The following is a 26,931-nucleotide window of genomic DNA, read 5'->3' as shown; positions in this document are numbered from 1 at the left end:
GAAGGCCTATTGAAAAATCCCCCCCCCCCCCAAGATTTTGCTATTGATAACAAAGGTGCCTCTGTACTGCTTTTGACATCAAAGCATTTTGTAACAATTCCTAAAAAGACAACACAGGCAGTAGAGTAGAACGTGCCTGTAAACCCAGCTTCCCTGATTAATGTGCAACCACTTGATGAAGGACTTCTTGATGGTGCTCTGCTAACAGTTTACAAGCATAGAACTCAACATAAAGATAAGTCACTTGTAATTGTGTACATTAATTTGAGCGACCAAGACCTTATTATTTCACCCAATCAATTAATCGGTCACGGCTTAATGCTTTTTGAATCAAAAGCCAAATCAAAAGTAAATGATATAAAGCAAGGGGTGAAGGATCCTGCGGTCACAGAGAGAATCTGGGCAGATTTAAAATTGAACGATAATAAAATTTTACAGGAAAATGCAAGTATCAAACAAATGATGTATTCATTGATAGACAATAATCAGGATAATTTACCACTGAGGACTGTAAAGTTGGCAAAACTTCCTGGGAAACATTTAGAATTGATTTACTACCTAATGCGCAACCTGTAAATCAAAGAATGAGGCTAATTCCTCCATCTCTTAAAGATAATTTGCATGCAAAACTTGATTTATGGCTGAAAAATGAAGTCATAGAACCCAGCTCGTCTCCCTGGTCTTCACCCTTGGTCCCTGTGACCAAGAAGACCAGGGGACACGCTGGGTTTTAGAGCTTTAGGCGGTTCAATTACCTCTCTGTGACCGACAGCTTCCCAACCCCTAATATTTCTGAAATTTTTAATTCTTTAGGAAAATCTAGGTACTTCAGTATGCTTGATGCTCCCAACCCCTAATATTTCTGAAATTTTGAATTCTTTAGGAAAATCTAGGTACTTCAGTACTCTCGATGCGGCTAATGCCTATCACGTGATAAAGGCCCAGCTGGAAAATTATTTTTTCTTTCCACCGTTTTCTTATTTTCTACTGTGATCGGAACTCTTTTTTTCATCCGCAAATGTCTTTTTGTGGAGCTCCGGCATCGGATGATTAAAAGCTGTCTTTTTTTAGTCCGCAATTGTTTGCTGTCGGAGTTTGACTCCATCGTCGGATCAAAACTAATTTATCAGTCCGTCTGAAGAACTTTGAGGATGAAAAGACAAACTGTTTCTTCCGATATGAAATCAAAAAGGATGATAAAAAACGAGGGCCCGCTGAAAAGCGCGCTCATTTGTCAAATCTTAGCCAGTTTAATTCATTTCTTCAAGGTGTAAGCACGCTGCTCAATTTGTTCAGAAAGTTTCTACATGATGAGATCTGCATGACCTTTATAACAATTGCGAAATTTTTTAAGTCATGGAATGCTCTTTATNCGCGATTATGACCAACTGGATAAGCCATTCCTACGCCGGAATTCCTCAAGTCAGAAATCAGAATTCGGATTGAGATAAATTTTCCAACTGGGAGTAGAAGAAAACTCACACCCTCTAACAGCATTTGCCACTGAATTTGGGCTGTACCAGTTTGCCAGCATGCCTTTTGGTCTCTAGAATGCAGGAGCATCATGTTGTAGGTTTGTGCAGAGGCTGGTAGACATTTTAGGAGTTCCTGGCGTAATTGGATGACATGCTTGTGCATACAGCTGACTTAAATTCTCATGTTAATTTATTAGGTTTCGTTTTCAGCGCTCATAAGGTGGCTGGAATAAGATTGAATGCTAGTAAAACTCATTTATTTCAGGAAGAAGTTGAATATCTCGGACATCTTATTAGTTCTGGAGGAATAAAGTTAATACCCTCTTATGTTCAAAAAATCATAGACCATGGCTGCAGCCCCAAATTGGGAAAGAATTATCTGCATTTTTTGGGTTTACTAATTACTATCGAGATTTTTTGCCAGGTTTTGCGAATGTTACAGTGGATCTAAATAATGTTAAAAATTCTAGGTCAATTTACTGGATACCGGAAATGATATCTAATTTTGATACTTTAAAACAGATGTTCTCAGCAGCCCCATACAGAGCCACACCAGATTTTTCTCCAACCGCTAAACCTTTTATTTTAACAATAGATTTCTTGAGAACTGCAATTGGTGCAGTTTTATCTTAGGAACAGGATAATATAGAAAGGTTTCTACCCAGATAGCCAAATTGCACAAATTAAACGTCACTTTTCGCAATTTTACGTAAATTTTACGTAGAGATTTTGGTTCTTTTTACGTCATGAAAGACGTAAAATAGCACACTTAGCTACGCAAATTTATTGGTTTTAGTATACGTAAAATTTACGTAATAATATTATACAAATTTACGTCGAAAATGCGCAATATTATTTTCTCAATAAACATGTCGGCTCTCTTTCACCAAAAATTATGCTAAATCTAAGCAAATTTGATGCATGCAGATATGCCATCCATCCCTGCAGTTGGATGGATGGATGCAGTACAAGTATCTCTCTCTGAACTGATTCCATTCATCAGGGAATACAGTTTAACATAGAGATTACTGCTTCTAGCTTTATAATTATATGGAGGTATAAAAGTTATATTAATTTTTCTGACAGAAAATCAGTGCATTTTCCTAATAAAAATGTTTTTAAAAAAAAAATTAAAAATAATTTAAAACCTAAATCTTGACTTCTAAATGATATACTTTTAGTAAAAAATTTAATCCGTACCTTTTTCTTTTTTTAAATTTTACGTAAAACAAACAGAGACACCAAGTTGTAAAATTTGGTACTAAAAACCAGTGCGCTATGTAGCGCTTTAAATTCTCTGCCAAATTAGCCCCCCCCCCTTCCCACTCTTATCTACAAATCACACGGCTTTCTATTTAATATAACATTATATATTACTGCACTCTGCACTGCAGTGCACACATACCTAGGCCACTCAATTCTTCAATATTTAAAACACTCAAAACATATGCGTAAAAAGAGCGCAATTTTTACGCAATTTTAATGCTAACAAAGACCATTTAAATTCTTTTAAAGTTTATTTTTTCAATTTATTTTGGAAAATGCAATGTGTGCCGTATCGGAAATTTTAAATATTTCGCAAATAATTTAGATTTAGAGTTTTAGGCAATTACGCAAATTGAGCGTATGTTTACGCAATTTGTATACCTGAAATAAAATGATACACATCTCCAAAAATTCATGATATTTTTACTTAAAGCTGGGTTATAAAATATTTACTTTAGAAAAATTAGATATTTACACTACTTTGAAATCTAGACTTACGCAAATTTGAGTTTTAATTGCGTAATTGGAGCCAAAATATTATGCGTTTACGATGCTTACGCAATTTGGATAGCTGGGTAGGTGTTAAAAGGAGAAAATGTAGAAATTACGAAAGTTATCATCAAAGTTCTAAAGGAAAACTTCTCGCTCTTCTGTATGGCATTACAAAATTTGAACATTTTTTAAGGTTGAATCAGTTCATTGTTGTGACGGACTCCACCACTGTGCTTCATTGATCAACGATAAAGGACTCAGGGGGGACTATCCGGGGATGGATAGATTTTATACAACAATTCGACTTTAGGGTAATGCATAGAGCAGGTTAAACAAATATTCATGCCGATTTGATCTCAAGAGCAACACACATGGATGACCCCCCCCCCCTCTGACGCAGACTCTATTACACAAGGTAACCAGGAAATATACCCTACTAAAAATATTTTTTCCTTTTATTAAGTTTTTAGTAAAAGATATGTTTTTTCAACAAATGAAATTTGAAAAATTACAAAAATATAGTAAAAACATATTCCTTCATTGTTGATTAAAAATTAAATTGTTTTGACATTGATTTGTAATTTTTTTTAATAATAAAAAATTATTTTCAGATGTGAAATGAAAAAAAGAAAGTTTGTTAATCTCAAGCTAGAATTTTAAAAAATTGTTATCAGAAAACTCAAAATTTTAGGATAGTTCATTTAGTGGCCTCTAGCGGAGTTTCTGTGAACCAGCCAGGTCGTTAGATCATTGTTTGATTAATCCGCTGTAGCTAGTTTTAAACCTTCTGACGCAGTCCACTTGAGCAGCTGTTTTACTGGGCCCGGTGAGGCGGTTTTTGGCTCAGTCCCCAGTCGGTACTCATTACTCAGTCCACGGCCATGGAAAAACGTTAATTTAATTTAAAATTATCATTCATCAACTATTCAAAAGCAGTTTGTGGTTTCTCTGACAATTTCTGGGCCAAGCACTATTGAACTAGTGAATGTTTTAATATTTTTAGATAAATGATTGTTGGAAAAGAAAGGGAAGAAGCATTGGAAGAAACAAAGAAAAAGAAGACCCAGCCCTGAAGGTGTAGACAATCAGCTGTCTGTTCTAAATCAGCCACTGATTGTTTATCCCTTAGGGAGAAATAAAATTATTGCAAATTCTGAAAGTGCTCTTGTTATAGAAGAGAAAGGTAACCTCATGATCGTGAAACTCCGCTTCTCGGTTGATCTCCCATCTGCTCTATATCTATGTGATCTGTAGGATGCTCTGCATCTTGGTTGATCTCCCATCTGCTCTATACTGACGCAGACTCTATTACACAAGGTAACCAGGAAATATACCCATTGCCTTGGAAATAATTGAACATAGGTGAAAAGCTGAATTTGAATAAAACACAACAGTCAGACTGGTCGAAGGTTAATAATTACTCAGAATATTTACCCCCCTCATGCAAAGGTAAGATATGTACCATAGTTCAACTGCCTTGGCACTTGTGGAGACCAAGGAAGTGGACCCCCCTTAATTAGGACTTTCAAAGGTAAAATTCTGTTAGACCAAATGGACTTGCAAAAAGTGCAGAATGAAGACAGTGCACTCCAATGGTCAAATCTTGGTTCAACATAAAAACAGGTAAAATTGATGAAAATAAAATTGATACATCTGTTTTCGACACCATACATAAGGATGTACTGCAACTTTACAAGGTAAGAAAACAGCTCAGACTCACAGACGCAACAGTCACAAACTCAGCCAGGTTAATATACCTCATTAAAAATGAGTTTGACTCAGACCCCCACATGAGAATTGTCATCCCACCATTGCACAGGTACCAAGCCCTGCTTACTTTACATGTATGTGAACACTGGTGGGTACAACACACTACACAACAGGTAAAAGAACATTTTTGTTTGGCCTGGGTGGAGAGCAGATACCGCAATCTTCGTTACTGGGTGTCCTGGATATTTACATAGAGAAGAGGTAAACCTCAAGCAGGTTGACCCACACAACGGATGAACTATACATGTCAATGAAGTGGTATGCATTTATCCGGTAGGTCCAGTAACAATGTCTAGTAATAAAAATAAATATATCCTGTCTATAATCGACCAATAAAGTAGGTTTGTTACAGCAGTGCCTCTACTGGACAAGTCAGCTCGGTCAGTTGTGAACGCGATTATGACCAACTGGATAAGCCTGTACGGAGCACCTGCAACAATTAGGATGGATCAAGGGAAAGAATTTGATAACGCCTTATTAAAAAACCTTCTTAATGCTTTAGATGTAAATATCAAGGTTGGCTTTAGTCAAATCATCAGTGTAACCCTGTTGAAAGATTTCTTAAAACTTTGTGGGCACTTTTGAAAGCAAAAAAGGCAAGCAGTGAAAATGATTGGGAAAAAAGTCTTCTTACAATGAAACTCAACATTATTCAACCAATTTTTCTTGGAAGAGAATTAAATATCCCTCATTTGTCTCTGTTGCCAAAATTTGTTCAGAATGATACGCCCTCCCCCCACTCAGTCAAGGAACAACTAGATTACATCCTTGATCTATTGAGAGCTTCAGATGATGTTAGAATTAGAAGGCAGTTTTGAGCTTATGAAAAGCCAGCTGATGATATCAATATTGGTGATAAGGATTATTGCGCTGCCCTTCCCCCACAAGGCAACTCCAGAAAATTGCAGTTAACCTGGTCCGGGCCCGTACTGGTGACTACGATTATTAATAACACAATGGTCAAGGTGAAGGAATACGAGGTTAAAAATCCGCGGACCTATGTTGCTCACAGACCAAAGATCCACCTTGGCAAGAGATTGGGAGATAAAGATGTGAACCCCCTGTTCAAACTCCCCAGTTTACCAGCTGAAGCTGTAAAAGATTTAGCAGAGTAGTTGTCTTGGTTTGAACTCCCCGCGAAAACACTCGATGCTGAACTACTTGATGAATTTCATTCTCAATAATCTGAAATTCATCACCGGTGGAGGGATCACCGCAGCAACATCTCGTCAGAGCCCCCTGTAATACCTCAAACCTTGTCAAATTCGAGTATTGCAGCTAGTTGAAGATGCAGCGAAAATGACCTTTTTCAGTCATTTGGTCAGTCACCTGGTTCAACACGGTCCCATGGGAGCAGCCCTGAAGAAATATTTGATAGTCATTACCAAGTTGGAAGCATGGAAGATGAACTGCTGAATGAGATGCTACAAGACTCATCAGCACCTAAAATGACCTTAATCAACGTCGCCTAAGGTTGTTTAAAATCTGTTAAGGTCATCTGACCTAGCTCGACCTAATTTAGACCCAAAACAACTTATATTTAAGGTCGGTTTAGGTCAGCCGTTTGCGGGGTGGCTGGCTACCTGACCAGTTTCTTAGAATCCAGGGATTTTCATTCTTTATTTTAATTGAAAAAAAAATATTTTTCTCGTTTCTTGAACGAAAAAAATCATGTCAAACAATTTTGCACAAAATATTACAAAATTTTACAGGGAAGGAAGGGGGGGGGGGGGTTGAGAATTAACTATGTCTTATGTGTCAATTGGAATCAAGTGGTGTCAATAATACAATTTGTAGATTTTTAAAAAAATGTAAAAAAAAATTAAATAATCTTAAATCGTTATAAAATAAATCTAATAACCTAAATTTACCTAAGAATGACCTTGCAAAATGATGCCACCTAAAATGACCTAACCTGACCAAAAATGACCATATAGATAAAGGTTGTTTAAGGTCGGTTACGGTCATCCAACCTAGCTCAACCTAAATGATCTTAATCAACATTGCCTAAGGTTGTTTAAGGTCGGTTAAGTTCATCCAACCTAGCTCGACCTGCTCCCTGATGTGTTAGATGTGGTCCCAGTTAATCCTTCTATAGATCATATAGCTGGTGATCTCCTGATCGATCTTAGTTTTCTCCTTGCTAGATCATATTCCATAGGGCTAAAGAGTCCCTCAGTAGTTCATCTGTAGTAAATATAACTGGTGATTTTTGATCATCCCCATTGTCTATCAATCTGCCGCAGATCTATGATCATCTCCTTGAAACACTCCTGTAGTTAATATAACTAGTGATTTATGATCATCCTAGTTCTCTATTCATCTGCTCTAGATCTCTAGTCTCCACAGTTTCTACAGTCTCCACAGTATCTGCAACATCTATGGTATCTGCAGTATCCTTCCTATCTGCAGTATCCTCCACATCTGCAGTGCCCACAGTATCTACAGCATCCTTGATATTTGCATTATCCCCCATCATCTTTAGTCTGCCCTGCATCTCTGTTGATCCCCAGTCTGATCTATATCTCTGTGATCTGTAGGATGCTCTGCATCTTGGTTGATCTCCAATCTGCTCTACATCTCTAGGATCTGTAGGATGCTCTGCATCTTGGTTGATCTCCCATCTGTTCTATATCTCCATGATCTGTAGGAAGCTCTGCATCTCGGTTGATCTCCCATCTGCTCTATGTCTCTGTGATCTGTAGGATGCTCTGCTTTTTGGTTGATCTCCCATCTGTTCTATATCTCCGTGATCTGTAGGATGCTCTGCATCTGGGTTGATCTCCCATCTTCTCTATGTCTCCGTGATCTGTAGGATGCTCTGCATCTTGATTGATCTCCCATCTGCTTCTATGTCTCCATGATCTGTAGGATGCTCTGCATCTTGGTTGATCTCCCATCTGCTCTATATCTCTGTGATCTGTAGGATGCTCTGCATCTTGGTTTATCTCCCATCTGCTCTATGTCTCCGTGATCTGTAGGATGCTCTGCTTCTCGGTTGATCTCCCATCTGTTCTATATCTATGTGATCTGTAGGATGCTCTGCATCTGGGTTGATCTCCCATCTTCTCTATGTCTCCGTGATCTGTAGGATGCTCTGCATCTTGGTTGATCTCCCATCTGCTTCTATGTCTCCATGATCTGTAGGATGCTCTGCATCTCGGTTGATCTCCAGTATCCACAATATACTCTAATATTCAAAGTATCCAAATTATCCTTTACCTCTTATCAGTTATCTGTGAGTGTTATTTTAGCATTCAATGGAGTGTAAGTCCCCATACCTTTGATGGAATAAACAGAGCTTACTCAATGTCTATTCAGTTCTAGGGTTCTGGGTACATTGATCCTATTCTCCAGGTTCTCTTATAACTGTAACTCAGACAAAGGGTTGAGAATTTTTGCATCGGATGATTCATCTAATCTTCACACCATGCTTTATTCACTTTATCCTAGTTCGTGATATCCTAGTTAATGATATCCTAGCTCATGATATTGAAGTTCCCCTTGGTATCCTAGAGCTCCTGGTCTCCCTCTGTATCCTGGATATTCTGGTTCCTGATATCCTTAGTACTCCTTGGTATCCTAGAGCTTCTAGTTTCTCTCTGTATCCTGGATATTCTAGTTCCTGATATCCTTAGTTCCCCTTGATATCCTAGAGCTTCTAGTTTCTCTCTGTATCCTGGATATTCTAGTTCCTGATATCCTTAGTTCCCCACGGTATCCTAGAGCTTCTAGTTCATATCTGTATCTTGGATATTCTAGTTCCTGATATCCTTATTCCTGGATATCCTAGTTATCTCCTATATTCTTATAGTATTTTAAACGGGCTGGTACAAGATCAATTGGTCCAGTCCCAGAACTAAAGGATATAAAATTTCTGGATGAGATTGAGTGGATCTTCTATTCCTGACTGGATCATCTAGCTGCTCCAGATATGTGAAGAGCTGTCTACAAAGAGCAACCTCTCCAATCCCAGGATGATGTTGCATATAGTATCCTGGATTATCTCATTCATATCTGGAGGATGATTGATCTTGTCCTCATAGATCCTCGAGATGTCCTCTTCTCTTGGAGTCATTGATCTATACTGGTATTCTAGCTGCTCAATCCCAGAACAAAATCAGGCTCTTGTATAGAATCCTCTGTAAAGTAGAGCATGGAGCAGCTCCTGATATATTAGCTAGACAGTCTAGTTCTATTATATCCGTATATTCTGGTCCCCCTGTGTCTCCAATGTTTCTGTCCCTAGAAACATCTGGAGAGTTAGCTCAGACCTGTAGTTAAATTATCTGAACTGTGGTTGGACTTGGTTGCCCTGGATATGTGAGTTGCTCTATAGCTCCAGTGTCCCTGTCAATAGGACCAGCTCAGGTATCTAGGGTTTCATCTGGCACATCTTTGTAAAGGGTTGGACTGGCTGGAACTGTTACAATCTGTAAGTAGACCCAACGGTCCAGTACAGCCCCATAGATGTAGTTCCAGATATCACGGAAGGGAATCCCTGGATGATTTTGATGAGTCTGATGGTATAAGTAATCCATGCTTTAAATACTACAACATAAAAATTATCATTGAGCTTAAATCATTCATTTAAGTATAAGGATGTCAGTATATTAAGTTAACATTAACATTAACATTAACATTGACTTTAATCAATTCATTAAAGTTTATAGTTGTCAGTATAGAAAGTTAACATTAACATTGAGTTTAAACAATTTTTTAAAGTTGTGGTTTTCAGTATATAATGTTAACATTAACATTAACAATAAAATTGACTTTAAACAATTCATTAAAGTTTATGGTTGTCAGTATATAATGTTAATATAAACATTAACATTAACATTGACTTTAAACAATTTATTAAAGTTTATGGTTGTCAGGATATAATGTTAATATTAACATTAACATTAACATTGACTTTAAACAATTCATTAAAGTTTATGGTTGTCAATATATTAAATATACCTAAATGATAATTTCTATGTTAATATCAATTCGCATTAACATTTGTATGTTAATATTAGCACTAATTAAATTAATAAATAAGATCAATGGTCTCATATCGTGCCAGGTATCTCAAAACTAGAATATGTTCTGAAAACTTGACATGAGCTTAAATTCGGTAATTGTTACAAAATAGGGATATGTTTGAAAATGAAATCAAGAATTATCAAAAACTAATTCTCACACCTTATTAATAGTTTAAAATTGACATTTATTGTTTGAATATATAGTTTTAGCCATTTTTGAGAAATATATGGTGTAATTTTGTTCTACTCTTATTGGATTTAAAAATATATACTCTAGAAAAAGATAACTTTTCAGATTTGGCCCATTTCTAACACTCAGTGTTAGAAATGCATTGTAAATAAACATCAGCAACATTTTTTAAAATTTGTTTCTTAATTTAATTTTTTTAATATAATATTCAAAAATTATGTTTATTTGAAAACTAAAAATATTTTTTCCTTTTATTAAGTTTTTTAGAAAGTCTAAATGCTATTTTGTACTGTTTACGTACTTATTCAATAAATCTTTTTTAATTACCAATTTGTTTTTTTCTGTTTGTGTTTATATTTAATTAACTTGATATGTGTTTAACTAATTGAAAGTTTTTGCAAATTATCAAAAAAAACGGAATAATTATTCCAGAAATTCTGAATATAAGTTTCTGCATTTGACCACTTTTTTTAATAATAATGACTTGCATTATTAACAGTTTTAAAAATATTGTTCTGCATTCAGTTTTTCTTATAAAAATAATAAAAATATGGTTTTTTTTATTTTTGCCATTTTCAAAATATTCATAATTTAGAGATAATTTATTAAAAAAAACCTCTGTGATTCGCTTTTCCAAAAATTCTTATTTTTTATTACGTTTTAATATTTACAGTGTGGGCCAAGTGTTAGTTTTGGAACTAATTTCCCCTGCATTGTTGGATTTATAATTAATTGAAATAAAGTTATGAATATGTGTTATTGTTTAATGCAAAAACCTCATAAAGTACTGAATTTAGAAAGAAATATGATTTGTCAAATGATTATTAATTCTTGCATTACTGGCACCAAATATTGAGGAAACACCGGTATATTAGCATAAAGCCAATTATGGACGTTAGGTGAAAAAGGGTTTAAGTGCTTAATCCCTAAATGTAATAGTTTTGTGCAATGAATATCAAATTGAATTCGCTGAAGTTAATCATTATTCCATTAAAAAACATTGTCCTTTGATTAATAAATTATTTTATTTCATCATAATATCCAGCCTAAAGATGCTTTTCAAAATTGCATAATTCTTTAGTAGTATTTGTACTAGACATGTAACTTTTAGGATCTTTTGTTGTGTTGGGTGTCCAATGAAAGAGCATTTTCCTTCAACGCAATTGCATGCCCTGTTATTTCTTTGTAAAGCTGCACAATTTCCCAATGTTCTCTGCAATATGAAAACAGTTGTGCACAATTGTGTGCTACAAAATTTCGATTGGAGACCCTAATGATGTGTACCTAGAGTCCAAATCTCTTGAAACCATAAAATCCACAAATGGATCTGCCAAGGGTAAAAACCGCCAGATCATTCCAAACTTGCTGGATATATTCCCATAGGGAGGAACACTCAGTACAGAACATAAATCCATCCTGCACATAAATGGAAACCAGCATATTTAAGAACTATTGTGTTGGATACTCATAATCCCAATTGAATAATCAAAGCTTTTTCAACCCATGATCAAAGCTTCCTTCAACCCATGACTGGGTACTATTACCATATCAGATATCAAATAGATATTAAATAAATTTGAAGATTATCAAAAGATTGAGTTCAAGCATTAATCTCAATGTCTACAACACAAGAGTTCCCATCTAAGATCAGATCATTTACACAAAAACAAATTTAAGCAAAATGGAATGTCAAAAGCAATATTATTTGGGGCACACCCTTAATCCAAAACTTGAATCAATTTTTTTCTGTTTGCTGGCCTTTATCTGCATTTTTATCGAAACTGCCTAAACTGATTTCATCCTGAGCTGAAAACTTTAGAATTGGGTATCCTCAATCCTGATCTCTTAATCTGAATGTCTACTGTGGAAACTTCCAATTTTATTTTTAATCCACTCAAGTTGGATATCCCACTTCCATCTACATGTAATAAGGATATGTTTGTATACAAAAACAGATGTTTTATTGATTGGACTAATATCGGATTGAATTAAAGTCAGCTGTTTATTTTATTACATTTAATGACTATAGTCCTTTTGGACATAATCTAAAACTTACATTTGTTCAGCTGATCATTAGTACATTTGATATGACACCACAAATGTGGGAAAATTTAAAACTAGTTTTCCAAAAGTTAAAAGTGTATCTTTAGATATTAGTCTGTAGACTAAATTAGTTTTCAGATTAGCAAAAAGACAGGATCAAGCATTGATCTCAATATCCACTATTCTAAAGTTGTCAGCTTTGAACCATGATTATCTTGTGTAATTTGCATATCTTGTGTAATTTGCACTTTTGGAGTTTGTCTTTTTGGAAATTAAAATATTGCATTTGTAATATTTCTTGAATTTCTTTATTTGAGGATATTACCTGTTGCTTTTACAAGACAGAGCACAAAGATCATGTGAGGCATTAAGATTAAGATTAGTTGGATCCAGGTATAGTCTCATGATCCAACCAGGATAATATTCCTGTAAGGGCAATCAATTTTAGGTAAAATAAATTTGTTGACTAAAAAATGTCACTTTACAGGGACTGTAAAGGAAAAATGAAAGGGGGTATTTGCATAAAACATAAGCATTTTAGAAGTTGATCCAGACCTGCATGAGAGTTTTATTTAATATTGCTGTTTTGAGAAATTGATTTAAAACTGTGTCAAATTCATACAATAATTGATTAATATAAATTTTTTTTATAAAAATAGTAAGCTTAAAGGGATCATATTCAGAAAATACTCAACCATTTTAAAAACGAGGATATTCCAGAGGAGCCTAAGAAACTTAGGTTTGCTTCTTTTATTGTTAGAATTTAGTAATTTTTCATTTATAAAAGATATAATTAATAATATTATTTATAAGTCCGTATCATGTGACCAGAACAAATATCAATGCAGCAATCTGATCATATGATACAGACAGTAGACATGATAGTGATACTGCACTGCCATNGATGCAGGGGGGCTGATATTATTGTAGAATGAAATTGGTAAAAGTTAAAAAAAAAACTTAGTTGATTGTAGACTGCAGAGGTAAAGATTTCAAAAGAGCGGGGTGTTTGATCTGCACAGTGGTGCCCCTTTTCAACTTTTGCCAGATCCGGGATTAATGTGTCATTAATGCTTCTCTTCCTTCCGAAAAATTAATTACTTCTATTTGTGGTTATTTTCATACAAATTTACATACGGATTTATGCCGCAGCGACAATAAATAAAGTTTTGAGAATTTAACATAGATGTTTACAGGGTACTGCTGATAATCTGACCAGACAAGTGACTTAAAATTGCGTCAATTTTTTTATTTTTTTATTTTGAAAATGTTCCTGAACTAATCCAATCATCCACAGCAGCTTTCTCTCGCTCTGAAAACCTAAGATTTACAATTTTTACTACATACAGTATATAGTGATGAACAAAAGCTTCATTTTAAAAAAATATTTAGCATTTAAAAAGTTTCGCAAACTTGAAAATTGTTTAGTTTAAACATTTGCTTTCCTTTTGATTTAAAGCCAAATTTTGACATTGGGAGAAAATGCTAACATGCTAACAGCGAACCATTTTCTTGGTTTGTTTTTTCCATATGTTATTCTTGGATAAAAATTTGGATAGTTCGAATAAAGCTAAATTCTACAGAATTCAGTTTTAAAACATTAAAACTTTACAAGTTCACAGTATTTGTGGGGTGCCTTTTAAAAGTTTAGAAGTTATATGAACATCGTTACATATAGGCAATTACATTAACAAAAAATGTATTGAACAGCAAATATTAAAATAATTCGTTTATTTTTTGTTTTACACTAAACTTTGGCAATAATGTCACTAATAAATGTTCAAAAATCAAAAATGATTTCTTTTATCTTGAAGTGAATATCATAAACCAATGATCCATACATCAAGTTGTAACTCGATCACATTTAAAAAGAAATTTATTTGATATTTTTCTTATTTAACAAGATTTCGAATAGCTTTTAAAAGTATTGATTATCTGATGATCTAGGATATAGTAATAAACCTACGTAAATGTGGAATCATGATTTTTAAATCTTTGATTTTTTCGAACGAAAGAAAGAGATCATTTATGTTTTAATTTAACTAATTTTAATAACGTATTTGCAATTATTATCCAAGTAATTTTAAACACAATGAAACTCAGTTTTATGATCTTAAAGGGTGTACATAAAAAGGTTCCCACTTACATTCTAGAGCTCTCAAAATTAGCAATACAAGTTTGTGATTTCAAATTTACCTAACAAGGGTTATAATAAAACTAATTCATGCAAAAACAATCGGATTTGAAAATGATTTATTGGTTATTTTGGGTCATCTGTTGCAAATTGCAGCTGCCAGCTAGCTGGACAGTTTTTATCCAATAAACGCCAAAACCACCTGAACCCATCAGGCCAAAATTTTGTGTGGGATCTCACATGACCCCAGGGAAGGTTTATGGATGATCAACATTTCAAAAATTAACCTCCAACAAAATTAGATTGTGAAAATTTTGAAAATCCAAAATATTTTTTTTTAAAAACCGCGTAATTTTTTTAGTTTTTGTTTTGCAATGTGTACAAAAGGAAAATGTCCACAATTGGAATAGAAGATGGGCGCGAAGCACCCTGTAATCCTAGTTTCTATATAAAACCCATCTATGATCAACGCAAACTTCTTCCTTATGTGCCTGTTGATGATTTTGTTAATTTTAAGATCAATTTTGGTAGATTTCATGAAATTACAGAAGAAATGCTATGTTTGAACCTTTTTTAATGTACACCCTTTACATATTGTGTTTAAATATAAAAAATGTATTAATATATGAATGATATATTATACCTAGAGTCCAAATCTCTTGAAACCATAAAGTCCACGAATGGGTCCGCCATCGGTAGAAACCTCCAAACCATTCCGAACTTACCAGATATATTCCCATAGGGGGGAATATTCAACACAGAGCATAAATCCATCCTGGACAAAATGAACGGTTTTAGTATTTTTTTCTAATGAGATGATGAGAGCCTCAAATTTTTAAACGAGTGCTATGCAGAGTTTTCAATTTCTTTTAAAACCAGAAAGCGGTTGTTTCAAATCCAAAAACTATTGTTTTTTTGTTTTCAAAACAATGAGATACAGGGTTAAATAAATCATTAACGGCGCAGCTGTTAACAGTTAAGAAATCCTTTACCGTTAAGAAATCGTTAACAGTGGAGCCTTTAACGGTCTACTACAGTATCAACAGTAATAGCAGTTTAACTATATTTGTTGACATTTCATGAAATTGTTAACGGTGCAGCTGTTAACGGTATTTGAAGTATTAACGGCACTAGCAGTTTAACTATATTTATCCTTCTCTGAGGACTGATATCTAAATCAACTATATTTATCTTATTCTGAGGAGAATCCAGATTTTGAATACAGAAGAGGACATTTAAAACCTTCAAAACATGTTAAACTATTTTTAAATTAAAGGCAATTTAAGATTGAAAAAAAAATAACAAAATTCACCGTTGAAAAAAAATCCTTTCCTTTTTTGTTTTTAGCAGTTTAATTTTTTTTTCAAAAACAGCCAATCTGTTCCATTAACATTTTGAAATTTAACGGATTTTGGCATTCCTTAACGGACACTTTCGTTTTTTAGTTCAATTGACAGAACTTTGCCCAGCCCTACCCTTGTGCTTGCCAAGCTTGTGAGTTTCAGAACTAACCTCCAACCAAGAGGCCCAGGTTTCTTTTTTTCTAAACTCTTTATAGTGTTTACAGTTATTTGGTGTATTGTTACAAGGTGCATTGCTGATAACTATTCTTGGTATCCACATGTAACTTTCTCTAACGAGGATGAAAGGGAAGGGAGGCATCCCTATCCACTTTTTTCTCTTATTGTTTTCTTCTTGTTTTCTGTTCATTTTCTCCATTTTGGGGCCACTCCTAGTGGTTCTGGTGGAACAATAAAAGGAAAAGAACTAAGGAGTGTTTGGGAGGATTGGTATCAAGGGATGTTTGTGAATATCCTATCTCTCCTTTGTTTTATACGGATTCCCAGTGTATGAAGAATCTGAAATTGCACTGCAAATTCTAAATGGGGAGTCCTAGTTTTGCACCTCAGAATGTGGCCAATGTTGAAAGCAGTCCATTCTAAATAGCTGGCCGGATAAAAACTAGTATCATTGTGCATACTCACAGCTATCAGGATTTTACATTTTACATTCCATTTTTCTTGTTTCTGGTAAGAGCGAGGGGAAAGAAGCTATGAGAAACCCAAACTCTGGCATATACTTAGTTCCTCTGTTTGCTAATAGGGTGAGTCATGTTAATTCTACAAAGGGCTCTCCCAATATACAGAGTGGAGCACTGTAGAGAGAACCAAACCATTCTGTGGCCAACTTGCAACTGGTTTACAACTTCTTTAAAATACCAAATTATGAAAGCGTAGCCAAGTGGGAGGTTATAGAGTTGAGGTTTTCCTTAATACCATTATAGTAAGCAGATTTTAACTCCCCGTAAAAAGAGAAGGAGATTATTTTCTGGTTTTCTCCTAAATTTGTTTTGCATAAGTAACATTCTCAAAGTTTGAAGTATTAAAAGCAATCGGATTTATATAAGATTTGCTATTTTCTTAAAAGGGGAGTAAAATATATTAACCATTTCCAGGAATTGAGTCTTTGTCATTAACTCAATTTTTCTAATCCCTTTATCTTTATAACCTTTGATATTTCAAACTTACATTATTTGATCTATGAGAAATCATAGTTTGATATATCTTACTTCAAACCTAGCTTTTGCATTCTTTTCCAAGAGTCTTTAACAAGTTACCTCGGGATTCTGCATTTAAACCACATAAAGTTTTGGAAGACGCAGATGAATCTAGAATTTACAAAAATATCTTCAAAATTAAAAAATACATTTAAAAAATTTTAAAATCTTAAAATTCATACATAAACATATTTGACTTAGCTTAACATTAGAGTTGATTGAAATAATCCCATCTTCATTATTTTTCATTTAAGATTTTTAATGATGAAAAAGCAGAAAAAAAGCTAAAAAGGAAAGGGTGTAATAAATCCTAAACTAAATTAAAACTGTGGAAAAGAGAGACGTCATTAGCCTATTTAAAAGCATAGTTTTAAGTTTACTTTAGTGAGATAACACTTATTAAAATCAATTTTAAAAGCTAAAAAGGAAAGGGTGTAATAAATCCTAAACTAAATTAAAACTGTGGAAAAGAGAGACGTCATAACCAATTTAAAAGCATAGTTTTAAGTTTACTTTAGTAAGATAACACTTATTAAAATCAATTTATAAACTTTATTTAATTTATATATTTAATCAACATTTTCGAATGTTAGAGAAAAAATGTGTGTTTTTGCACAGATAAGGTTTTACTTCTTACACCCTGTATTACTAGAAATTAACATATTAAATTAGAGGTTAAAATCACCTAGTAAATACTGCATACACTTAGCCACGCAGTGTTCTTCTGGCAGTCCTTCTGTTAATAACTTTGAAAGAAAATCCTAAAAATAAAACTTCAGGCAAAACGTTTATTAGAATTTTTAAAAGAAAAAGCTTAACCCAGCAAGAAAACCTACTCCGCATTCCCCTTGTCCTTCTCAACTGGAGGACTCCTTTTATCCTCCGAAAATGGAGAATCCTCCTCATATCTTCCTCTTGTGGAGTCAACCAAAAACGGAATTCCAGAGGAATTCCTTTTGAGGAGAGCTCCGCAGTTACTTCGCAAGTGGAGTACTCATTTCTTCCACCAAAAACGGATGGTTCTCCTCATTTCCTCCTCTTGTGGAGAATCCTCCCCATTCCATCTGTTTGAGGAGAGTTCTCCAAAAAAGGAGCTCCTTCGGAATTTCTTTTAAGGAGAGCTAATCATGTGACATGGTTGTGGGACAGGAACAGCGGGGTTTCAACTGCCAGTTTCAGAAAGTCAAATGATAAGACAACATGTATTTTTGTACATGAGTTATATATAAATGATGATAAAAAATGAGGGCCCGCAGAAAAGCGTGCTCATTTGTCAAATCTTAGTCAGTTTGAATCAATTCTTCAAGGTGCAAGCATGCTACACGATTTGTGTCAGAAAGTTTCTACATGATGAGATCAGCCTGACCTGTAACAATTGCGAAATTTTTTAAGTCATGGGATGTTCTTTATATATATAATAATCTTAAAGAACTTTCCATGATTTGGCTGATTAGCTTTAATCATCAATCTTCAACTTTAACCCTCATAACAGTCAACAGCTGTCATTATTCCACATGTGAAAATATCCCTGATTAAATTCTATGATATCTGTTGTTTATAATTGTAACCATGTATAAATTGGCCTTTCACTAGTAGATATGTTAAGAATATTGTATAGATCATGTTTAGAATTATGTATTGTATGTATAAATGCAACATTGATTAATTGATAGTTAAAAGATAGATAGATAGATTTGTTTTTGTATAATATATCTATCTATCTAGATTATCAATCATTCTATCTATCTATTAACTAAAACATATGTATGTTCTGCCTCCCACCCCCCGCCCTACACTTTCTTTTCATCTAATTGGTTGAATTAAATGGGCCGGTTTTAGGGTAACAGTTTAACTACCTTAAATATGTCTTTAGTATATGTATATTTGAATGCAATAAACTTATATTTACCCTTTTTTAAACTAAAGCAATACTTTATTTTTTTATCAAATTGACAATATTTGTCTTAATTACTTATTAGTTACTAGTTACTGCTTATTTGCCAGGATAAATGTTATCGCTTCTCTGCCTTAATAATGCTGAGATTAGAGTGTATTAATTTGTATACATTAACCTCATAATTAAAGTTTTTATCTTTTTATAAATTCTCTAAGACTAAGGGGGGTGTAGTGTGTAGCAGCAAGAGGAGGGGGGAAAGGAGCAACATCATGGGGGGTGGGGTGTTGTAACGGAGCTCCAAAAGAGGAGTTGTAACAGAGCCCAAAAAGAGGAGTTGTAACGGACCTCCAAACTCCACGACATGATTAACGGTGCACCTTTTGTTCTCCGTTCTTTGTATTTTTTCTTGCTGGGTTATTTTTTCTTATTAAAGGGATTGGAGAAGGGTTTCACTTAATCCTCAATCTGTATAGATTGTGCGGTTTAAAAAGGCACCCTTAATAAAACTGAGATGAGATTATAAAAGCTTAAACCCGAGTTAAACCCAAACTCGTGATTAGATAGAACCCAAGTCAGGATTGGTTCTGATTCGACCAATGAGAGGCTGTTTAGCAAGCATTCTCACTTTTATGAAATTCGTGATCATCAGCTGCCATGAAGACTCAAACCTTAAATAGAAAAAAAACCCAAGATGGTTGGTTTTTACTAAACTCAAGGGCATCCAAAACCCGGGTCTAAGCAGAGGCAAAGACAGGGTTTTACTCAGGTATAAGGTTTTAAAATCTCATCTCTGCACTGTAAACTAATCATAAAGTAGAAGTTCAAATTGATGGAGCATTGCTTATACAAGTTTGTGATTCGTTGCTTCTCTAGTTTGAATTTTTATGCAAAAGCATGAGAAAGGCAATTTTATCCGAGTCCAAATTTAATGAATTTGAGCTGCGTCTCAAATCCGAAAAAAAACGGTTTCAATTGAGCGCCGGCTTAAATCTCACTTCAACACTTCAACACTTCAACACTTCAACACTTCAACACTTCAACACTTCAACACTTCAACACTTAAACACTTGAAAACTTCAACATTTAAAAACTTTAAAACCGGAAAACTTCGAAATTTCAAAACTGGAAAATTTCAAAATTTCAAAACTCCTAAATTCTTTATAACTCCATGAATAAATACAAAAACATTTAAAAATTGCTATATCAATTTTGAAGAAAAAAAAGGTTGCATTAATCAATGTTTCGTTACAACCCGAATACAGGATTAGTACATGAACATTTATGAATATGCCTGATGCTTAAGATTGCCATGAAAAGATACATTCACTTTCAAGACTGGGTTGACTTTAAAGTGTCACAATGCTCTGGACTTTGATTGACCAACTAGATTATCCTTTTATGCAGCCCTCGACATGTACATGCTATTTATTTAGTTTTAAAAATGGCAAAATTCATATCTATGCATTAATGTGTGCATGACGTTTAAAAAGAAAAGAAGTAATTAACGTCCGTGAGGAATTGTGAAAAATTGTAAAAATCTCATCTCAATATAATGTCATAATTTTGTCCCAATAATAATTTAAAGCACTCAACTACATTTTGCCTAGTTAGATTTTTCCAAGTCACAGTTTTGCCTAGTCACATATTGCCTGCTAACAGTTTGCCAAGGTAACAATTTGCCTAGATAACGGCTTGCCTAGGTAACATATTCGTTTTATAAGAGAGAATTTTTTGCCTAGTCAATAAATTTTATACAAGTAAATTTTCAAAAATCCGCGAATTTGTCATCAAAACTCTGCAACTTTTTGAAAATCCTTCAGTTTCCTTCCATTACATATCATGCCAAACCCTTGCTCCATGATGTAAACTGTAATTTTAAAATTTATAACTTTATAAAATTTATAGGGTTAGAGTCCTGGTATTTGGATTGTTAAAAGTGCTAACCAAGGTACAATCTAATTGTCCTATAACATTTAATTCATTTAAATTTAGCTGGTTCAGCTTTAAAAATTAAATATTTTTGACATAATTTGTTTGAAAAAAAGTAATGGGCAAAAAACATGCTCTTGTGTTACCTCGGCAAATTGTTACTCCAGGCAAACTGTTACCAGGCAAACTTGAAGTAGGTAAAAAGTTACCAAGGCAAAATGTTACTTAAGCAAAACTGAACAAGGTAAAATGTAGCTTAGCGCCGATTTAAAGTCATAACTTGAGTCTAAAAGTCGGTTACTTATTCCAAAGTTTTCTGGTTTTTACTGTATAATATAGTTTCGTTAATATCAGTTCCAAACTTCAAAAGAATAGATTTATGTATGGCTATATGTGTCATTATTCAGGATGACATGTTTTTTTTACTAATAAATTAACATTTCGACCAAAAACACATGTTCCCATATATTAACAAAAGGCAGTTAGTATATTATATTAAGATTTTTACTTCTAAAAAAATATATTTTTTCTCTCTTTTGATAATTATATTTCAGAAGGTTTCCCTTGAGTTGCATTTGGTTTTGCTTCATTATGCTCGCTAGGGCCACCAGACTGCTCTACAGCATCTTGGGATTTTTTTATCCGATTTGACTTTTTGCGATTTCTTGCTGGTTTCTCCTCGTTCGAACCAAGTTCACCTTTTCTAGCCTCTCTTATAATAGATCCGCGTTCAGGTTCTGCAAAATCAAGAAATTAGAAATTTAGTTTGGGGGGAAAAAACGAAATTCGTTTTTTTTAGATAAAGTAGAAATGTGTTTTTAATATCATTATTAAAAGGAGCGTTCGAGAAAAATGAAAGGTGGTGTAGGATTACGGCTATTTTTTCCGGCTAGGTGTCTCTGCAACGTGGAATCATTCAGAGCATCGAGAGCAGAGACACCTGGCGGCCAACTAATCGGCGTTTTAAGTCCATTGTATAAAAAACAAATACAAATACTATGAAATATCAACTTTATATGAATGCGTCGAAAACTATCGATGATTATATGTTGTAATATCTGAATGATTTGTTTGGAATTAAATTGATTTTTTTACGATCCAAGTAGAATGTTAGAACTTTCTGAATTTGTGTGGACGCTACGTTCTTCTGTATGAGTCGTGTTTAACCATTTTCTTCTTATGGACGCACGAGATAGAAGTAAGATTAGTAGCGATCACCATCATTCATTTATTGCCGTAAGCCTATACTGTTGTTTTGTGAATTGGACTTGCCTCTCTATAAATTATGAAAACTGTTGTTTTGTGAATAGGACTTGCCTCTCTATAAATAAAGAACACCGTTGTGTTGTGAATTGGACTTGTCTCTCTATAAATAAAGAAAACTGTTGTGTTGTGAATTGGACTTGCCTCTCTATAAAAAAAAAAACTGTTGTGTTGTGAATTGGACTTGCCTCTCTATAAATAATGAAAACCGTTGTGTTGTGAATTGGACTTGCCTCTCTATAAATAATGAAAACCGTTGTGTTGTGAATTGGACTTCCCTCTCTATAAATAAAGAAAACCGTTGTGTTGTGAATTGGACTTGTCTCTCTATAAATTAAGAAAACTGTTGTGTTGTGAATTGGACTTGTCTCTCTATAAATAAAGAAAACTGTTGTGTTGTGAATTGGACTTCCCTCTTTATAAATTAAGAGTTACTTAAAATTACGTATAAAGTTAGTTTAAGTACTTGATACCTACTTATTAATGAAAAAATACTATTTTCTGGTGAAATAGTTATAACGGGTGCATCTATCGCATCTTCTATAAACTCTTCATCTGTCCACTGGGAAAATGCGAATACGAGGAGAACTAAACCAATGAGAATCAAAACTACACATTTTAAACTAAGTTTAGAACTCACAGTTTTATTGATTCCACAAAAATGAATCAGCATGTCGCCTTGTTTAAACTGAACATATATTTTGTTAGTATTTCTGTAGATACATTCTTATCTTTAGTATGATAAGGTTCATGTGCGCACGCGCAAATATTGTTTTATCTTTTCAAATATACACTGATAAACAGAAAAAAATGGAATAGGAAGACGACATTATAGCAATACTTTGTATTTGATAGTGTCACAAGGCAAATAGGTTTACCAGACACTTATAAATCTACTTTTTTGTGAAATGGGTCTGTTTACACTGCACAATTGCTGTTTTTCATGGTTATTGAACTTTTTAAAGTTAAAACTTGATTCTCAATGTCGTATACGAATTTATTAAATTCTTCCCAGATATCCCTTCATTTATCCCAGGATATGATCGCCATGATCGTATCCTGGGATAAATGAAGGGATCAAAAACTTTTTTTTCAGTTGTCACACGTCATCATCAAAAGTTTTGAATTCAGGCCAAATTATACTGAGCTACAGGGTGTCCCACGAAAAATGACAGTTGGAAAATAGTTTAGAATGTCTTCTTCCATAAAAATATTATATAGGAGTCATATTATAGTAAAATTAACTTCAAAGTAAAATATATTTGAGCAAAAGATTTTTTAAACGAAATAAACTGCAGACAGCCTTTAATATCTAATACAGTGTATGGAAGACGACATTCAAAACTATTTACTAACTGTCATGTTTCGTGGGACACCCTGTACTTGAGAAAACCCGTATATTTTCCTGAATTTTTGGGATCCTGGTAAAGACAGTTAATGCTTAATTCTCTTTTTAGAAAAATCTCGAAAATAAGAGTTTGTGACAATTATTCAGTTCCTATATTGGCTTATCTGTTCAAATCAAATCCAAATATAAAAACTGCTGAACTGATCGGGCCAAATTTTGTTGCTGGGCCTCTCCATATAACATACAGCCCCAGGGAGGGTTTACTGCACTAGTAAAGTTAAGAAATTTGACTAAAATATTCGATGTAGAAATCCATAATTGAAAACGATAACAAAGACTAAAGAATAAAAAGCGTGCAATAAAAACTTACAGTTTTAATTTTAAATCAGAATTGCATAATGAAGAAACAGCTTTCATTAAATTAAGACAATCATTCTAAGTCATTAAATTATCATTTAAAAAAATTTGCCCCATTTCTTTCAAATTTTTCAATCCCAAATGGGATTGAAAAAGGAATTATATTGACCCCTGCGACAAGTGAAGTTAAGGAATTTGACCAAAATACTCGATGTAGAAATCCACAATTGAAAACGATAAGAAAGAAAAAAGAATTAAAAGCGTGCAATAAAATTTTTAATTAGAATTGCATAATGAAGAAACAGCTCTATTAAATTAAGACAATCATTCTAAGTCATAAGCCACTAACCATTAATATAATAATATTATCAATAATAAATTTGTATAAGTTTAAAGTTATGAAAATATATGTTTACTTCAAAATTGTTTGTTTCCAATAGATGTCAAAACGGCTGAACCGATTGGCTAGAATTCAATGCAGGGCCTTATAAAAGTTAATGTCTGGTTAAAGTTAAAAACTTTGCGTTAAAAATACATAAAAATACTTGTAATAGTTTATTACTGAACTATTTTTTTATAAATGGCTAGAATTCTATGCAGGGCCTAAAAAAAAGTTAATGTCTGGTTAAAGTTAAAAACTTTGCGTTAAAAATACATAAAAATACTTGTAATAGTTTATTACTGAACTATTTTTTTATGAAAATATCTAAATTTAAAAACGTTCAATAAAATGTTTTGCTCTGATCAAATATTACAACAGAACAAGCTATATTCAGTATTCACTCCAGCATGTTCTGCGTCAGAAATACTTTGTATTGAAAATTAAGGAAGGCTCATAGTGGCTGCCAAAGGAAAAGTCACTTTAATTCTGTGCAAAATCTTGTTTAAAATTCAGACCTGTTCCTGTCCTAGCCTGCATATTGAAGTTCCTGATTTCTAGCCAGCATATTGAAGTTCCTGATTTCTACCCAGCATACTGAAGTTCCTGATTTCTAGCCAGCATCTTGAATTTCCTGATTTCTAACCAGCATCTTGAATTTCCTGATTTCTAGCCTGCATATTGAAGTTCCTGATTTCTAGTCAGTATATTAAAGTTCCTGATTTCTAGCCTGCATATTGAAGTTCCTGATTTCTAGCCAGTATATCGAAGTTCCTGATTTCTAGCCAGCATATTGAAGTTCCTGATTTCTAGCCTGCATAAATAAATTCCTGATTTCTAGCTAGCATATTGAAGTTCCTGATTTCTAGCCAGTATATTGAAGTTCCTGATTTCTAGCCAGCATATTGAAGTTCCTGATTTCTAGTCAGCATATTGAAGTTCCTGATTTCTAGCCAGCATATTGAAGTTCCTGATTTCAAGCCTGCATATTGAAGCTCCTGATTTCTAGCCAGCATATTGAAGTTCCTGATTTCTAGCCTGCATATTGAAGTTCCTGAATTCTCGCCAGCATATTGAAGTACCTGATTTCTAGCCTGCATATTGAAGTTCCTGATTTCTAGCCAGCATATTGAAGTTCTTGATTTCTAGCCTGCATATTGAAGTTCTTGATTTCTAGCCAGCATATTGAAGTTCCTGATTTCTAGCCAGTATATTGAAGTTCCTGATTTCTAGCCAGCATATTGAAGTTCCTGATTTATAGCCAGCATATTGGTTTTCCTGATTTCTAGCCAGCATATTGAAGTTACTGAATTCTAGCCATCATATTCAAGTTCCTGATTTCTAGCCATCATATTGAAGATCCTGATTTCTAGCCAGCATATTGAAGTTCCTGATTTCTAGCCAGCATATTGAAGTTCCTGATTTCTAGCCAGCATATTGAAGTTCCTGTTTTTTAGCCAGCATATTGAAGTTCCTGATTTCTAGCTTGCATATTGAAGTTCCTGATTCTAGCCAGCATATTGAAGTTCCTGATTTCTAGCCTGCATGTTGAAGTTCCTGGTTTCTAGCCTGCATATTGAAGTTCCTGATTCTAGCCAGCATATTGAAGCTCCTTACTCCTCAATAATTTGGAGTATTCAACATTTACAGATTTCAAATTGTCTCCACAAGCATTCACTAGTTCAGCAAGACCTTCAGGAGAGAGTCTACAACATCCATTACAGTCTAGAACCTCTAGCAAGGGTAGAGTATTGGCTAGAGGTAACTCTCCCGATACCATAGTGTATCCTATATTCAGAGATTTCAATGTGGGTCCGCTTAACCGTATTAGGTTGAGGAAACCAGGGTCAGATAAGCTGGATCCAAAGCAGTTAAGGTCACGGAGCAATGGCATGGAAACCTTTAGGCTTCTCAACGACTCTCCAGATATTAGAGTCAGTTTGAGATCTAGCTGCTGCAGTGAGCTTCCTAGTTTTTTAATTATCTGTTTCAAACCTTCATCTCTTAGATTGTTACAATGCCAACATTGTAACCTTTTTATTTTCAATGGTTTCTTGACGAGGTCTAGGTTTTGTAATGATAGTTTAGTTTGTCCTATATTCAAGAGTTCTAGCGTAGACCCCAGCATTTTCACCAGGTTTATAAGCCCACAATCACTGAGGTTTAAACAGCATGAAAGGTTCAGATATTTAATTGGTGGAACTCCTTGAGAGAAAGTTAAGTTCTCTCCAGAAACGTTTGTTCCTTGAATATCAAGGTGCTCAAGATGAACACATTTCTCCAGGAGCAGACTAAGACACTCATCGGTTATCCTGCAGTGCTTGAGGACGATATATTTCAGAGGTAGGTTAGGAGCACTCAACATGTTTAGACCACCATCTCCTGATAGAACAGGATACCAGAGCTCCAGTTGGGTCAGCTCAGGCAGTCGGAGTAGACTACTCAAGCATGTATTGGATATACTGTTTCTAATACCATATCCTCCCTTTCCGATCTGTATTTCCTCAATCTCTGGATGGAGTTCCACCAGCGTATTCAATTCGTTTTCACTTTGTACTGTTGGGCCAATATATCGTAACATCTTTAATCCTGTAAAAGAAAACTTCATCAGACATTTTTGATCTTTTGGCTTGGTTATATCTGTTTGCTTGTATCGAATAAATGCCAAAACGGCTTAATTAGGCATATTTTGTGTCGGTCCTTACATGAGTATTTAATAAGACTCTATGCAAGGATGATTTATGGACAGTTAGAATTTGCAAAAATTACCCACCAAAAGAAATATCATCTTTAAAAGATTA

The 26,931-nt window shown here is 34.1% G+C and overlaps 3 protein-coding genes across 5 annotated transcripts in view; all 3 read right to left on the bottom strand.

The window, feature by feature from the left end:
- Positions 1 to 12,724, bottom strand: part of LOC111716548 (uncharacterized) — a 34,665-nt gene extending 21,941 nt beyond the window's left edge. The window contains exons 1-2 of one of the 3 annotated variants that reach the window (XM_023492037.1): positions 12,592 to 12,724; positions 11,508 to 11,639 (exon numbers count right to left, since the gene is read on the bottom strand). In XM_023492037.1, the coding sequence (XP_023347805.1) occupies positions 11,508 to 11,639; positions 12,592 to 12,671 (212 nt within the window). In that variant the 5' untranslated portion in view covers positions 12,672 to 12,724. The remainder of the gene's footprint in view (positions 1 to 11,507; positions 11,640 to 12,591) is intronic. The other 2 variants (XM_023492035.1, XM_023492036.1) reach the window with 2 other exon arrangements.
- Positions 12,725 to 16,623: 3,899 nt separating this feature from the next.
- On the bottom strand, positions 16,624 to 22,756 carry LOC111716550 (uncharacterized). The gene is made up of 5 exons (XM_023492039.1): positions 22,524 to 22,756; positions 21,347 to 21,520; positions 17,643 to 17,681; positions 17,018 to 17,068; positions 16,624 to 16,739 (listed from the first exon to the last, which is right to left on the bottom strand). Exons 1-5 carry the CDS (start codon positions 22,717 to 22,719, stop codon positions 16,624 to 16,626), a joined length of 576 nt encoding a protein of 191 aa, XP_023347807.1. The 5' UTR covers positions 22,720 to 22,756.
- Positions 22,757 to 25,721: 2,965 nt separating this feature from the next.
- LOC111716549 (uncharacterized) lies at positions 25,722 to 26,711 on the bottom strand. The gene has a single exon (XM_023492038.1). It carries the CDS (start codon positions 26,709 to 26,711, stop codon positions 25,722 to 25,724), a length of 990 nt encoding a protein of 329 aa, XP_023347806.1.
- Positions 26,712 to 26,931: the final 220 nt, after the last annotated feature.

The sequence above is a fragment of the Eurytemora carolleeae genome, unplaced genomic scaffold (assembly GCF_000591075.1).
Source record: "Eurytemora carolleeae unplaced genomic scaffold, Eaff_2.0 scaffold1128, whole genome shotgun sequence".
NCBI classification, from domain to species: Eukaryota; Metazoa; Arthropoda; class Copepoda; order Calanoida; family Temoridae; genus Eurytemora; species Eurytemora carolleeae.
The sequence above is the reverse complement of the archived record's forward strand: the minus strand, read 5'-3'. Positions and strand labels throughout refer to the sequence as shown.

Coding starts and splice junctions, on each gene's coding strand:
- LOC111716550 (XM_023492039.1), bottom strand. CDS start 22,719: ATGCTGATTCATTTTTGTGGAATCAATAAAACTGTGAGTTCTAAACTT. Junction 21,521..22,523: donor TAGTATTTTTTCATTAATAA/GTAGGTATCAAG, acceptor TTGATTTTGCAG/AACCTGAACGCGGATCTATT. Junction 17,682..21,346: donor AAAACCAAATGCAACTCAAG/GGAAACCTTCTG, acceptor AAGGACTGCCAG/AAGAACACTGCGTGGCTAAG.
- LOC111716549 (XM_023492038.1), bottom strand. CDS start 26,711: ATGTTACGATATATTGGCCCAACAGTACAAAGTGAAAACGAATTGAAT.